The 16,312-nt window shown below is 41.8% G+C and overlaps 2 protein-coding genes across 9 annotated transcripts in view; both read right to left on the bottom strand.

Moving 5' to 3' along the window:
- Positions 1 to 19: 19 nt before the first annotated feature.
- LOC113015941 (tumor necrosis factor receptor superfamily member 14-like) lies at positions 20 to 8,322 on the bottom strand. 3 transcript variants are annotated; one of them, XM_080297662.1, is made up of 9 exons: positions 7,933 to 8,322; positions 4,039 to 4,181; positions 3,871 to 3,964; positions 3,643 to 3,768; positions 3,235 to 3,390; positions 1,819 to 1,906; positions 1,559 to 1,746; positions 1,310 to 1,338; positions 20 to 1,221 (listed from the first exon to the last, which is right to left on the bottom strand). In XM_080297662.1, the coding sequence occupies exons 1-8, from the start codon at positions 7,994 to 7,996 to the stop codon at positions 1,322 to 1,324; spliced, it is 876 nt and encodes a 291-aa protein (XP_080153788.1). In that variant the 5' UTR covers positions 7,997 to 8,322; the 3' UTR covers positions 20 to 1,221; positions 1,310 to 1,321. The 3 variants fall into 3 exon arrangements, with proteins under 3 accessions (XP_080153788.1, XP_080153789.1, XP_080153790.1); XM_080297663.1 differs by having other exon boundaries at positions 1,676 to 1,746; XM_080297664.1 differs by having other exon boundaries at positions 1,310 to 1,335; positions 1,676 to 1,746; positions 7,933 to 8,321.
- A 518-nt stretch (positions 8,323 to 8,840) lies between these two features.
- Positions 8,841 to 16,312, bottom strand: part of LOC113015769 (tumor necrosis factor receptor superfamily member 14-like) — a 103,326-nt gene continuing 95,854 nt past the window's right edge. For 3 of the 6 annotated variants that reach the window (XM_080297659.1, XM_080297660.1, XM_080297658.1), the window contains exons 8-12: positions 12,938 to 13,025; positions 12,683 to 12,865; positions 12,581 to 12,594; positions 12,454 to 12,492; positions 10,007 to 12,344 (exon numbers count right to left, since the gene is read on the bottom strand). In XM_080297659.1, coding sequence (XP_080153785.1) covers positions 12,298 to 12,344; positions 12,454 to 12,492; positions 12,581 to 12,594; positions 12,683 to 12,865; positions 12,938 to 13,025 — 371 coding nt within the window. In that variant the 3' untranslated portion in view covers positions 10,007 to 12,297. Of the gene's footprint in view, positions 9,186 to 10,006; positions 12,345 to 12,453; positions 12,493 to 12,580; positions 12,595 to 12,682; positions 12,866 to 12,937; positions 13,026 to 14,249; positions 14,406 to 14,641; positions 14,768 to 14,867; positions 14,971 to 16,312 lie in introns of those variants that run through there. The other 3 variants (XM_080297661.1, XR_013905439.1, XR_013905440.1) reach the window with 3 other exon arrangements.

Genomic DNA, 16,312 nt, shown 5'->3' with positions numbered 1-16,312 from the left:
CAACCATTCAATCAGTGAGTATCTTCGACACCTGAGCTTTATTCAAACTGTTATTCAAAATGTTGTTAGTACAAAGTTCAACTGGTGCTCCCATTAATCCTGTGATGAAAGCTTTATTTCACTAAATGTTTCTTCAAAGCTCATTTCAACATGTTGAAGTCATGAATGAAGGTGCAGTCAGAGTGGATCACATGATTTGTATCGTGTGTCATGTGTCATGTTCAGTATTGTCACACATATCTAGATTATCTCTGATATCATAACTGCTGAAACACTGATGATTATTTTTGAAGTTATTACTGATGGCTGGAAAGTCTGAATGCAGCTCTCTGTCTGTGTTGATTTGTCGTCCTCTGAAGGTGAAAACACAAACTGCATGATGTCACCTGTGGGTGTGGCTGTTCCTTCCCTACACTCTCTGATGTCATAGCTGCTAAATTAGATTTAACTGAAGCCAGACTTAAACATAAAACAGCATCAGAGACTCAGAGAGAGAGAGTGCTGCTCCATCTCTGGACCAAAATTTATGTTCCACCACCACGCTGCAATGAATCCTGGGATCGGGTGGACCGACTTGTCCTTCAAATCCAGGGAGAAGGAGGACACGTTTGTAGGAGCCTTGGATTCTGGATGGGCTTCGTCGCCTTGGTGTGATGTAATCGACCTTCAGATGAAGCAGAGCCTAAATTTAAACACACCTGCTGACTTCATGTGTTCTGCTGTGACAGCTGCCATGTGTCACAGCGTGGATAATAAAGCCATCAAACTTCACTCAACTCCAGTAACACCATCATTGTTGGATGTCCCGATGACTCATGAACTTTAACCATGATAGAAGCTAGCAGGAAGTTAAGATGAAGATGAACAATGTTGTGACAGAAGGACAAAGCTGAAACATACAGATGTGTAGATCTTTGGACGTAAACACAGGTGGAAAACTAACCAGCAGCCATGTTTGGAGAATTACTGAAGTTGGCTGAATTCTCACTTGTTTTCAGTGCAGTCCTTGTATTTGATGATTTTCAAAGGAATTGCTTTTGTTTGTGAAGCACCTGAACTGAATTATGAATCATCATAATCCAGACCGGAGCGATGCAGGACGCTCAGCTTCTTTATTTCTGTCCACTGCAAACACAACCTGTCACCGTCCTCCTTCTAGGACAGGTTTATTCTGCAGAGAGCCGATCGTTTCCTGTCTATTGTCCTTCATGATGGTCCACACTGAGGAGAGAAGCACATGTGATTAAAGCTCTGATACATCTGTAGAGAAATCAGTGCAGCTCACTCACTCAACAACTCACTGTCTTACCTTCGGATGTCATCATTTTACAACATCTTCTTTTTGGTCCATTAAAGAAAAAGAAAAAGAAAAAAAAAGAAATTTTTTTAGATAACACATTGTTTACATCTGATACAATGAACACTGAGAAAGACACAAACACGCAGTCTTAACTGTTTGAGACTGTAATTAAACAAAATCTATAAAAAAAATAAAATCACTGTCAAAAATGATTATGATCTAGTAAAAAGAACAATTTCTTTGTTTCCTAATCCTCACCTGTATTTACACTCCAAAACCCCTTCATTTTGTAATGCCGTAGTAATAACACTGCAGCAATAATGACAACTACTGAGAGCATCACAGTGATAATGACAACCAGTGTCATATGATTACTTTTTTCTCCACACTGAGCATCAGCTGCAGATGTTCCTGCTGTTATCTGCTGAAGGTTGAGTGAGTGACATCTGGAAGGACAGAGGGACACTGTTAGAGACAGTGTACAGATGTTGCACATGTGTCTCTGAAGCTTCACTTACTGTGTGTGTTGCTGACAGGAGTGAAATGTTCCATTTGAAAATGTTCCACTGCTGCAGTCAGAGCACTCAGTGTCTGTGGAGGCTGTTCCTGATGACAACATGACAACAACGACATGTGCGGATAAGTGTGGGGCTTATAGTTGTACATCTAATAAATAATGTGGCTACTAATAAACAATAATTACCATATTAAATCACTATCTTCTTCACACACTAAGAGTTTAACTCGGTCTGGGTTTTTGGTTGGCTGATAAGCTACAGTGAAGGATTGCTACAACTCCTCTTCCTCAGCCTGTGCTTTGAGGATTGTGACAGTGAGTAACTCGGGGAGTTGACTCACTTAAACTAACATAATCATCCTGTTGTAATCAGGTTTCTGTAATCATGTCTATTTTATCAATACTTATGGCTCATAACTATGACTTTACTGTGTATGAAATGTTTTAACAGTGGCCGTAGAGTTTTAAATGTTCGTAAACTCTACATCCAGATCAACAGAATCAACTTTTGGGGAATATTCTTCCTTTGTCAACTTGCTCTCCTTCCTCTTCTTCACATGCAAATTCATGCTACAGTTTACCATCTGATGCTGCTTACTTACATTCTCTGATGAGAACCTTGCAGTCTTGTCTTGCTTTGACATTCAACCTTCTGCACAAGATGTAGTCCACCTGTGTGAACCTGCCTCCACTCTTATTTCACTTCATGTTCCACCCTCTTCCTAAAGTATTTGTTCACCCCAGCCATTTTGATCATTTCCCCAAATCCACCACTATCTGTCCTCATCGCCACTGTTCCTTCACCTGCATGTATACAAGTTTCTGCTCCAATCCCCAGCCTCTACAACATCACTAAACTTACTCCAGAATACCTCTCTCTCTCTTCCCACTAACTGTACCACATGTGGGCCATACGCAGCAACAACATTCAAGGGAACATTCAGAAAGCGGACAACATCCCACCTTTGAGTTTCACCTTTAGACTCATGATCCTGTCTGAGCCTCGCTCCACCTCCACAACACTGCTGACATGCTATTACTTTAATATTACCCCTACTCCCTTCCTATCTACACCATGGTATAGTTTGATTCCACATCCAGTGACCCCGGCCTTTCGTCTGTTCCACCTGCTCTCCTGTACACACATTATTATCTACGTTCCTTCTCTCCATCATAATAGCAGCTTTCATTCTTTACCGTCATAGTCCCTAGTGTCACATTTCCTTCCTTTTCTCTCACTGCTTCCTAAGATACCTTCCGCCAGAGGCAGTCTTTGATACACTCATTCTCGATGAGTCAGAATTTTGTTTTAGCACAGATTTTTATGCCAGATGACCTTCCTGCACCCCCCACCCAACATTTGTTTTATTTATATAAAATAAACATGATCAGGAAACTTAAAGGTACACAAATCTACCATTCTGACTGATGTACTGTCCTGGTTTACAGTGTTTGTGTTCCTGTGCTCTCTCACAGCTGTGTCCTGTAGGGTGGACACAGTAGAATCCCTCCAGAGGTTCACAGAGTGCATCTGATGTTACTGTACACGGTGTCTTTATTCTGAGACCAGAACCTGCCAACATAAAAAGAACGTACTCAACATGTTTCATGTGTTTGTGATTCATGTTTTCTTGACTGAAAAACACCTTTGATCGTTATGACAATCAGGAAAGATGTGACATCATCATGTTGAATATTTGAATTAATGAACAAAGACATCCCTTAATGTCTTGATTTGATTTAAGATTAACAACAATTAACAACAAAATAACTCTGTTGAGATCTGATTCAGTGTCAGGGAATGAAGATATGAACATAAATGTACCCGAGTCACAGATTGTACAGTGATGACATCGTTCCAGTCCATTAGGTTGATCAGTGTAGGTTCCAGTCATGCAGGGCAGACAGGAAGTACTTGATTCTACAGTGCAGTGACTTTTCACTCGATTTCCTGATGAAAACAAAAGCAAGAAATCAAACTTTTTTTTTTCCACCGTGCATCCAACGTGTGTGCTTAGAAAGCACATGCACACATCATTTAGTTGGTTCTTACCTGCAAGACAATTTGGACAGCATTCATTTCCTATCTGATACTCTCCTTGATGGCACGAGAGACCGAGACCACTAAAGACTTTCATCAGAATTATCTGAAGGGAAACAAAAAGGTTTAATCTGATCATTCACTGCTTACTAGACTAACAAAGAGCTTAAGAGTGCATACCAGAAATGCTGCAGCATTCGCAGGTTTCCTTCTTGAAGACATCTGATCTGACAGGCTGAAAGTTTCCTTGATCCAAAATATGAAGAAACGTCCCTGGGATTTCAGATGATGGAGTTCTAACCAGAAGAACAGCTGGACAACATCTGGAAACACAAAAAAAACAACAGGTTAGAGATTACCCAGAAACAGGCCCTAAAGCGTTCTAGACGATGATGAACCAACGTAGTCAGATCATAATGAAGCTGATACTGTTTACACAAGACTTCACACAGTTGAGAGTGAAAGGGCATCAGGGCAGGCAGAGGAAAGATTTTAGCAGCCACATCTGTGCCTCCATGGTCACAGTATGAGCTGTGACCATGGAGTCTAATGCTCAACTAAACCATCAGCAGGCGACCGTGGCTCAGGGGGTTGAGAAGCCCATCTGTAACCGTAAGGTCGCCGGTTTGATCCCCGGGCTCTCTGTCCTGGTCGTTGTGTCCTTAGGCAAGACACTTTACCCTACCGCTTACTGGTGTTGTCCAGAGGGGCCGATGGCGTGATATGGCAGCCTCGCTTCTGTCAGTCTGCCCCAGGGCAGCTGTGGCTACAACTGTAGCTTGCCTCCACCAGTGTGTGAATGTGAGAGTGAATGAATAGTGTCATTGTAAAGCGCTTTGGGTGCCTTGAAAAGCACTATATAAATCCAATCCATTATTAGCCACAATTATTGTTTTAATGCATTTAAAAGCTAACAGACAGCACAGTTTTTGTTTTTTAATGATTAACTTGTTTATTAGGATTTTAGTTTGGTTTTGTCTGACCAACATCTCAGTCCATTCTCCGTACTAGTTGTTGGTGGTGATGGACCATCTGGTAGTTTTCCACCAATCACCAATAAAGGAGAGAGCATCCAAAAGTAAAATTAACATTTTTAAATGTTACTGTGACAAGAAAATACTCATTTATGTTGTTCGTAGGTGAGACTGTAGTGCTGTGAATTTCAAACATCTGACATCAAGATATTGATTATATGTGAAAGTTTGTTTCCTCTTTTAAATCACATCTAACAGGTTCAAGTCACATAAGTTGGTGTGACGATCCACATGAGCTGAGCTCATGAAAGATGAAGCACATTTGCTTATTTCATACAAACCATTGCCACAGCGTTGGCTTGTGTTGAGCAGGCAGCTGCCCATGTTAAACATGTGAAACACAAATTAACATGTTACACAATCACACCTGACAGAACAAACAATATGTAGGTAAACCTTCAGGTAAACTGTTGAGCTGATGGCGGTGACACTTTATGTCACACAAGTCCAGTCAGAGGCTTCTTTATGGTTTGAATTTATTGCAAACATTTGAACTTTGCATAGTTTGCATTTCATATCCAAGGTAACTTTGGACATGAAAGGTGATATGTCAAATACTGACATGTATTTGCATGAACCAGAGGTTGAAAGCTCTTTTACAGCGAGGACATTCATAAAACCACAGTCAGCACTCTAACATGGATATAATGTTTGTTCCACACATGCATGTTACTGTCCGTGATAATTGCATATGTATGTCAGTATAGTTGTGTACAGCTATCTATCAGCTCATCACAAAATAAGTTATTCAGTACATAAGTCCAGACTGTACTGCAGTCTTATCAGATGACTTCACATTGAGAGAATGTCAACTATGAATGGAGCATTAGAGTACGCAAAGGTCGCTATGAATAATAGGACAGCGTTTTCTCCAGCATCTCCTCCAATCACCTCTCCATCCTTAATCCCGATCACGTTTCAATCCAGGTCAAGGAAAGGACGCTAGGAAAAGGAGGTAGGACAAACACTTGAACGCTCCCATTTTGTGGTTTAAATAAGTTCTCTGATGACTCTGCAATAGTCAGCCTCATCACTGATGGGGACGACAAGGAGTACAGAGGACTGACCCAAAACTTTGTAGATTGGTGCCAGCAGAACTACCTCCAGATCAACACCAGTAAAACCAAGGAGCTGGTGGTAGGCTTCCGCAGGCACAAACATCCTCAACTGCTACCACTGAACATCCAAGTGATGGACATTGAGGCTGTGGACAGCTACAGGTACCTTGGTGTTCATCTGAAAAACAAACTGGACTGGACTCATAATTCAGACGCCCTCTACAGGAAAGGGCAGAGCAGGCTGTAACTACTGTGGAGACTCAGGTTGTTTGGAGTGGAGGGCCCACTCCTGAAGACCTTCTATGACTCTGTGGTGGCCTCAGCTATCTTTTACGGTGAGGTCTGCTGGGGTGGCAGCATCTCTGCTGGGAACAGGAAGAGACTGAACAGGCTGATCAGAAGGGATGTTCTAGGATGCCCCCTGGACCCAGTGGAGGTGGTGAGTGACAGGAGAATGGTGGTTAAGCTATCATCCCTGATGGACAACATCTCCCACCCCATGCAGGAGACTCTGAAAGCACTGAGCAGCTCCTTCAGTGGCAGGCTGCAGCACCCATGGTGTGGGACGGAAAGATTTCGCAGGTATATGACCAAAATCTCATATCCCGATATAAGAATTTATAACGATATAAATCACAAAAATGTAACATTTTCTGTAAATTCTGTGAATCTTGGGCAGCTCGTCTTGCGGGAAGTGTTTCCAGCTGCGCGTCACGTAGCTGGAGTCGAGTGTTTTAACCAATGCATGAAACTATACATTTTTAGACATAAGTTGTAACAGCCGCCGTATTCTTTGTATTTATTACACGGCGTGCTGCGGGGAAAAGCCTGTTCTAACATTTGAGTCTAAGGATTATTTTTTAGCACCTGGCAGCTCTTTTTTTTTTATTCTCATCCGTAAATAATCTGCTCTTTCACGTGATTCAGTTTATTTTGAAAACTCTCAACAGGATCTTGAGCTTTATTGTGAAAGGTTTATGTGGAACATAAACAAGCGGACACGCGATGCTGTTACCGTTGTTGTTGCTAACCACAACGCATAAAAACAGGCGCTTGTCCGTCCATAGTGTGGTTATATAAAATATAAGAGAAAGAGAGAACTTTAAGAAATTAATATAGTCACTACAGTGACCATCAAAACGATGAAAACATATTGCCGTAAACAATTTATTTTGCGACACCACCAAACAAACGATAGCGTAAAATGAAACGATAGACTTTTTATATCGTCATCCGATATATATCGTTATATCGAACAGCCCTATTTCCTCCCCACTGCTGTCAGACTGTACAACAAAGACTCCAACTGATCAAACACACATATCCATATATGTGCAATAACACTAAGTGCAATACTCTTTTCTGGCATCGTTGTATTTTTACTCAGTCGTATATAGAATTTGTATTCTATTTTTATCCTATTGTATATTTTATTCTACTATATATAGTATTTCATTTTATTCTATTCTGTACAGTTGTGTACTGTATTTATTCTTATTGTATTCTAATTTTTGCTAAATAACTTTTGCACTGTCCACTTCCTGCTGTGACAAAACAAATTTCCCACGTGTGGGACTAATAAAGGTTATCTTATCTTAACAAAAAACAAGGACACGTAGCTACTTCCGCATGTCTACGTTCAGCTTCTGCTCAAACTGCACGATTGACTCGCAGAGGTTACAAGTTCGTAGGTCACGATGCAGGGCCTCACACTATACGGCTCGATGCTCTGATGCGACCTGAGTGCTCACACTGTGCGTCCATAAAATGAAGGTTATAGCAGAAATTCTGTTGCTTGCTCTGTCTTTCACACACACAGACACACACCGCCACCATCAACTTTGCTAAATTGCTAATGAAAAACATTGATCAGGCAGCTGTGATTGAGCAGCAATGTCTATCCAACTATTTTCACGGTTGTGATAATTTTGTGAGGCCACATCGAAAAAGCTCAGATGAGCTTTCCGAAGTTCTACAAGTACCTCCATCGCTTGTGTCCAGATCACACGCTGCACTGACGTGCTGCGCAGTCGTTTTCGCTGACATTTGTTTGCGCGTGCGCAGTGTAAGAAACTGCGGTGACACCCTCACGACGGTCGCGAGGATTTCAAACAGTTTTGAAATCCTGTTTGAAATCAAAAAGGTTTGAAATCCTCACGACCAAGCGATTGATGATCGGGAGCTGGTCGTGAGGTGTTAATCGCTTCTCGTTACCCCACATATACTACACGATGCACGACGAAGGCCAAAATCGGGCCGATCGCCAAAACGGTCGTACGACTCAAAAATCGGCTCAAAATGGGCCAAAAATCGCACAGTGTAAGCCCAGCAGGAAGTCCAGCATTAGCGATGTCGTGCTGTCTGAAGGTGCACTATTCCGGTAGGACAGAGGGGGTAGTTTTACTCACCGAGATGCGCTCCCCGTGCCTTCACCCCACAGACTTCCCGTTGTACCGGAAACGATTGCTGAATGTTGATTGGTTGATTCGTGGGGCGGCCCGGGAGTTAAACTGAAACGGTGAATAGGGACTGCTCATTGTTGAACACTCTTTTTTGGGGATGTGAACGCTGTGCCGAGCTCCCACCTTGTTCCAGAGCAGTTTTATATACGAGGTTTCTGTTAATTGACATAAAATGCCCTTTGGTGGGTGTAGCCATTGTAAATAAAATCTATCCAGATAGTGCAAAACAAGCATCAGTAACCAGCTGAACTATCACTTAATAACACTGGAATAGTATGAGTGGACATGGAGGAGGTCCTGATCAGCAAGGAAACTGTGAACAGTTTTAAAATATAGTTATAAGTAAAGCTTGACGTCCCTCCCCTTCTTCATATTCCAGACATCACCAGGAGTCTTTGACAGGCCTCTGCTCTACTGTACAGAGTATAGACAGTAAACACATTCATGTTTAATGGTACATCGTTTTGATCACGACAAGATGAAAAACAGACTAACCCATCCACTCTGCTCTGTCCACCAGAGTTACTCTGTGGAGTAACACGTGGACAGGTTGGCAGTCTGTTACAGGGTTAACTCACACAGACAGACAAGCATTCACACTCACAGCATTATAAACATAAACTCTTCATTGAATTTCTTCAAGCTTGTGCTTCATTCAGTTCTGTGCTGCAGACTGTGGATTGAACACCTTCACTGTGACTGCAGGACAATCCAGACTGGAGGATGCAGGAAACACAGCTGGATGCATTCCTGTCCACTGTGTCTGCTCCACACTGAGGAGAGAAACACTTTCACAAACTGTGACTGTTCAATAAACCCAAGTATGTAAATTAATCCTTTCTGTCCTGACATGCAAGATTGGACCTTTGTCAGCTCAGATACATCCAAAGCACACGCAGGATGGAAGTGAAGTCAAAGCTCACACTAACCTAACACATAACCAGTTTGTTCATGCAACAAAAGCAAAAACGGCGCATTCGTCAGAAAGAAAAAAAGAAATCAGTTATTCATAAATCACATCCAGGCTGCTTTTGTTGTTCTACATACATTAATATGTTGACATATCAACAATAAATAGGAAATAATAACAATATAATTAGAGAACTTGTATTAGAGCGGTTGCCCATCATTTCATCATATAAAGACAATAATGCTAATGAAACCTGAACACTCACAGGTGAATGTGTTAGCTGTGCTGGCACTGACATGACTCTTACTAATAAATCTGTTTGTATTTGTTTTGACAGAAGAAGAACATTTCTGAAAATATGAAATAATGATGCGAGACATGTAAAACATTTGTAAGTGGGACACTGAGGCCTCTGGAAACAATCAGATCGAGGCTGTGACCTGTTGTTTGGCTGGGTTCTGTCACATGCTGGTTAAAATTTAAACATTTTAATAAAGTGGTGAATTGTCCGCTGTCAGAGCTGCTACTGTCAGTGTGAATGTTAAAATCACCTAAATGCAGTCAAATGTTGTCATTTTGGAGAAAAGTTCAGCAATTTTTTCCAGGAAGTCACGTCTCAATCTGGGAGGAGGCAAGCAGTATATATGTATACTGTATACGTATATAGTGATCAGTAATACAGGAGGAGATACACAATTATTTATTAAACCTAAACATTTACAAGTCACAAAGTTGTTAAGTAAATGGTAAATGGCCTGTATTTGTATAGTGCTTTTACTAGTCCCGCCTAGGGACCCCAAAGCGCTTTACACACCCAGTCATCCACCCATTCACACACACACATTCACACACTGGTGGAGGCAAGCTACAGTTGTAGCCACAGCTGCCCTGGGACAGACTGACAGAAGTAAAGTAGTAAAGTTTTACAATTGCAACAGTTTTTATATTTCTCAGAAATCACAGCACTGCTGCTGGTTAAGGGGAAAGGTTCAGACCTGATCAAGTCTTTGTAATCAAGTCAGGTTTTAATAAGAAGCATAAAAAACTTTTTGTTATTATTAAGTGTTTTTAGGTAAAGGTGTCACTGTAAGAAGTGCAGGATCTGAACTGCAGGGAATGATGAAGCTATCAGCAGATCCAGTTTTGTGTTTTTCTTCCATGTATCATGCAAAGTTTCAGCTCCACTTGTTTCTTCTCTGGTTGGAGTTTCAGCACTTCCGGGAGGATGGAGGTCTTTCTCTCTGAGAGCTTTATGAACCAGACTGCAGGAACTGATTGTAAAACTGACTGTAATGATGAAAGGACACTCAAGCCTGTTTTAGTTTCACAGTCCTTCACATCAGAGTACAGATCCAGCAGGAAGTCACTGATATTTCCTATAATAATCTCCCATGTATATCTCATGAACAGGGAATGTTTGATATGTGCACACTGATGATAACAGCTCCAGTATCGTCTCTCCTGTCTGCTGCTCTCTCTCTCTGCTGCTGCACAGAATAGACTAACAAAGAACCTGACTGCTTCATGAAGGTCTAGCCCCAGAGGAACAACACACAATAAGAAGGAAACATTTAGTTAGAATTTGATGTGAGCCGCATAAAAACAAGCACACAATACTGATGGACTCCATCTTGTCCATGTGTGTCCTGTATATAATGAAAGTCCATTTTAAAGCCATCTTCCATCAGAGCAGCTGAACACTGTTTTTAGACTTTTACTGACTCACAACACAAACACTCATCCTGTGTGTGAAATCACTGCGTACTGAACTGTAACTGTCATTTTATTTGCTGTCTGACTTTAGAGAGTAAAACACTAAATATCAACAATATAGAAACACAGAGTGGAACAACATCTAAACTTCATATCTTGTACAACAGCAGCTTCACCTCCTGCTCACATCACACACGTGGAAATCACATATTTATTTACCTTTCAGTCAGTTTGGTTTCAGGATGACATGGAGGATTCTGCTGAAGATTCCACAGTCTGCAGGATTCTTTAGACTCTGAGGATTTGAACAGTTGGTCCCGGTCTAAGAGGATGTAAGCTGGTATAACCCAGCAGGAGAGTCAAAGGAGCTTGCAAAGAAAAGCGTCTGGACTTCTTTAAGTTACTTGAAGACATTTCACCTCTCATCCGAGAAGCTTCTTCAGTTCTAAGGTCAAATGGTGGAGAGTCCCAGATATAAACCTAGTGGGAGTATCCCCCCACAGAGGGACAAAAGGACCCCCTGATGATCCTCTAATCCCCTGAGCCAAGGTGTGAAACTGGGTGTGGGTCCCAATCAGCCAGAGTTTCGGGTGAGTTCATTGTGAAACCTGGCCCCACCTTATCATGCGAATTCCTGAGATCAGATGGCCCAGGATGTGAGTGGGCATTAAGGCGTCTGGGAATGCCTTAACGCCCACTCACATCCATTACTTGAAACGTCTTCAAGTAACTTAAAGAAGTCCAGACGCTTTTCTTTGCAAGCTCCTTTGACTGCGATGACCTGGATGACTGAGAACCTTCACAGACACCAGCAGGAGAGTATTTCTCTGGTTAGGATGTGAGCTTTGGTTTCTGCTGACACTTTATAAAGAGAGAACAGTCCTCTCCAGTCTGTACAGCAGTCTGCTAAGACTGTTAAATACAGGTTTCCACCGACACTGTAGATAAAGGGTCCCATGAGGTTTTCTCCTAAGACTTCTGCAGGCTTGCTGGACAAAGTTTGTTGGAGCTTTCCAGGTAATCTCTACAGTTTGTACAACTGTGTTGTACACATTCAGACTCATCTCAGACCAGTACACGAGTTCTTGTAATTATTTATCTGTTTCATATCTTTTAAGATGGCCCCATAAAAGATCATCATAGTATTGGTGGACTGGTGGTGGAGGGAGGATGTGATGCAAGTCTGCTACAGTGTTTTATGAGGTAGCCTGATCACTTTTTTCTCCACAACACATGAAGCAGCACAGAAAGAAGTAGTTGGCTCACAGAGGGATTCCTTCATTATGGTCTGCATTTGCTCTTTTATCACCTGCACATTTGTGGGAGACACATGAAAAGGCTTCTGTTTAATAAACACACTCTGGTACATCTGTAGAGACATCAGTGCAGCTCAGTCAGTGAACAGCTCACTGTCCTACCTTCTGATGATGCCATCGCTAAACGCTCCCCATCTGTGCCTTTTTTAATGAAATTTAAAAACAAAAAAAACCTTATTATATAAATCAATGTGATGCAGTGAACATGGAGAAAGAGAAACAAACATACCTTTGATTGGTGGTCTGTAACCAAAGCAGTGAAAATTATATCAGTGTCAGAAAACATGATGATGCAGTAAATTAAACATTTCCATTGTTCTGTCATCCTCACCTGTTAGACGGAGCCCTCTTTTTTAAGTGCCATAATAATAATAATCCCCCTCCTCCAATAATTACAATTAAAACACCCACAGCTCCACCAACAGCTGCTCCCACATTAAAACTGCGTTCTCCACACTGAGCATCAGCTGCAGATGTTCCTGCTGTTTTCTGTTGAAGATTGAGTAGGTGACATCTGGAAGGATAGAGAGACACTGTTAGGGGACATGTACAGATGTTGCACATGTGCCTCTGAAGCTTCACTTACTGTGTGTGTGGCTGACAGGAGTGAAATGTTCCATTTGAAAATGTTCCACTGCTGCAGTCAGAGCACTCAGTGTCTGTGGAGGCGGTTCCTGATGAAAACAACAACTACATGTGTGGATCAGTGTGGAATTCTGTCCTCAAACACATCAAGAAGCTTTGCTGTGCAAACTAACAGCAACACAAAGACTCAATCAAGAACATCTGGACTTGCTGGTATTTTCATGTTTATCTGAACTTCACTCTCTGTGATATCTCTCACACTGAGTCCAAACATCTCTCTGTTGTACCCCGGGTCCTCGTCCAACAGTGCACTAAATTTAAAAATATGGTACAGTTTGACATCTTCATGTCATAAATTCATATAAAATATCTTCATCTAATCTGCAAAGATTTTTTTAATTTTATTTTTTAAGAATCTACAAATTATAGGGAACCATACAGAAGTAAAACTTGAAAAGTTGAACTTAAACTCTATATCTCCCCATTGCCACACAGTGACATGAATCAGTGACTCTGGTAAGAGCAGGGGAGGAAGACTGTCATTAACAACCACAGCAGCAAACACAATGGACTAGAGCTACTCGAACATCAAGCTAGGTTATACGGCTAGACCGCCTGGGCCTGTCTGACCACACATCCCTGTTTACACCGTCTGAGAACAGCTCTCATCTCCAGCAGAACCATTAAAAGCTGGTCTGATGGAGCCTCTCAACAGCTGGATGACTGCTTCAACAGAACTAACTGGGATACTGTCAGACATGGGAACTTTCACTGACGCTGTCTTATGTTAAATAAAGAAATCAGAAGCCTTTGAGGTGCAGGGAGATCCTGCACCTCCTGAAAGAAAGGACACCATCTTCAGGTCTGATAATACAGGTCTCCTCAGCATGGTCCAAGTCAACCTGAAGAAAGGTCTCATCTAAGGTGGGCTACAGGAGAAGGATCGAGGGTCATCTGGACCGTAACAACAGTTAAGTTATAAATAAATGGGAGAAAATCTGCAGGACCCAATGGTGGTCCTGGACCTGTGCTGAAGGACTGCACAGACCAGCTGGGATTTTCAACCAGTCTCTATATCCTCTGTCTGAGAAACCAGTCTGTACCAGACTCAGTCACTACTGCCCAATAGCACTTACCCCAATGGTGATGTTTTTATATGGTGACTGTTTGCATTGTTGACTTTAAACTTAATTTTGCTGTACAAATCCTATGTTACAATGATAATAACAATATTCTATAAAAATGTTCAGCAAATATTAAATTAGATCAGTTTCCCTGAACTCTGGTATTCTCATTTAAAAACACAAACCTACCTTTCTGACTAATGTACTGTCCTGGTTTACAGCGTTTGTGTTCATGTGCTCTCTCACAGCTGTGTCCTGTATGGTGGACACAGTATAATCCCTCCAGTGGTTTACAGAGTGTATCTGATGTTGCTGTGCACTGCTTCTTTACCCTCAGACCAAGAGCTGCCAACATAAAAAGAACATACTCAACATGTTTCGTGTATTTGTGAAGAGACGCTGAAGCTCACGATTTTTTTTTTTGCTGAAAATACATTTGGTCATTATGACGTCTTTAGGAAATATAAAACATCATCATCTTGAATTAATTAAATCATGGAGAAAGACCTCCCTTTATGTTTTAATTTGATTTTAAACTACTATAACATAAAACATAGTAAAGCCCAGAGAAATTAATCCACCTGAGTGACAGTTTGTACAGGGAATACATCGCTCCAGCCCATTAGGTTGATCAGTGAAGGTTCCATCCATGCAGGGCAGACATGACGTACTTCTATACTCATTGCAGTGAGTTTTCACTCGACTCCCTGATGAAAACAAAAGCAACAAATTCATTTCAAGCTTGCCTTTTTGTATTCTGTCTAAGTTGTGTGAAAACACATGCATTCATCATTCAGATGGTTTTACCTGCAAGACACTTTGGACAGCATTCATTTCCTATCTGATACTCTGCTTGATGACATGTGAGGCTGAGACCACTGGAGACTTTCATCAGAATTATCAGAATTACCTGAAGAGAGAAAAAAGGGGCCATGCCATGAAATTTTAGTTGTCGTCGTCCCCGTTTGGTTAAAAAAAACAAAAACAAAAAAAAAAAACCACATCCCATCTTGCCCCTGCAGGCAGGCTATCCTTCAAGCTTGAGTTGTCTACCAGAGGCCTGGGAGCTTGAGGATCCTAGCTGTGTCGTAGCTGTTCCTACATACACACAAAAGTGAGTACACCCCTCACATTTTTGTAAATATTTTGTTATCTTTTCATGGGACAACAATGAAGATATGACACTTTGATACGATGTGAAGCAGTTGGTGTACAGCTTGTATAACAATGTAAATTTGCTGTCCCCTTAAAATAACTCATACAGCCGTTTATGTCTAAACCGCTGGAAACAAATGTGAGTACACCCCTAAGTGAAAATGTCCAGACTGTCCCCAAAGTGTCAATATTCTTTGTGACCATCTTTTTCCAACACTGCCTTAAGTCTATTGGGCATGGAGTTCACAGGGTACTACTGGAACCACTCTTCCACTCCTCCATAATGACATCATAGAGCTGGTGGATGTTAGAGACCTTGCACTTCTACATCTTCCATTTGAGGATGCCCCACAGACGCTCAATAGGGTTTAAGTCTGGAGACATGCTCGGCCAGTCAAGTACCTTTATCCTCAGCAAGGCGCTGGTCTTTTTGGAGGTGTGTTTGGGGTTGATATCATGTTGGAATACTGTTCGGTAGCCCAGTTTCTGAAGGGAGGGGATCATGCTCTGCTTCAGTATGGCACAGTACATGTTGCCATCCCCCGCCCCAGTGCCAGCAGCACTCATGCAGCCCCAAACAATGACATCCCACCAACATGCTTAACTGTAGGCAAGAAACACTTACCTTTGTACTCTTCACCTAGTTGCAACCACAACCCCCCACACCATCTGAACTAAATAAGTTAGTCTTGGTCTCATCAGACCACAGGTAATCTGCCTGTCCTCAGCAACCTTTTTGCTGGCTTTCTTGTGCATTATCTTTAGAAGAGGCTTTCTTCTAAGACGACAACCATGCAGTGTGCTGCGTATGGTCTGAGCACTGACAGGCTCAACCTCCGCCTTCAGCCACTGCAGCAATGCTGGCAGCATTTATACATCTATTTTAAAAAGACAACCTTTGGATATGACGCTGAGCACATGCACTCAATTTCTTTGGTTGACCATGGCAAGGTTTGTTCTGAGTGGAACCTGTCCTGTTAAACTGTTGTGTGGTTTTGACCACCGTGCTGCAGCTCAGTTTCAGGGTGTTGGCATTATTCTTATAGCCCAGGCCATCTTTATGTAGAGTAACAATTCTTTTTTCAGGTCCACAGATT

This window comes from Astatotilapia calliptera, chromosome 23, assembly GCF_964374335.1.
Source record: "Astatotilapia calliptera chromosome 23, fAstCal68.1, whole genome shotgun sequence".
NCBI classification, from domain to species: Eukaryota; Metazoa; Chordata; class Actinopteri; order Cichliformes; family Cichlidae; genus Astatotilapia; species Astatotilapia calliptera.
This window is presented reverse-complemented; position numbering and strand designations above follow the sequence as displayed.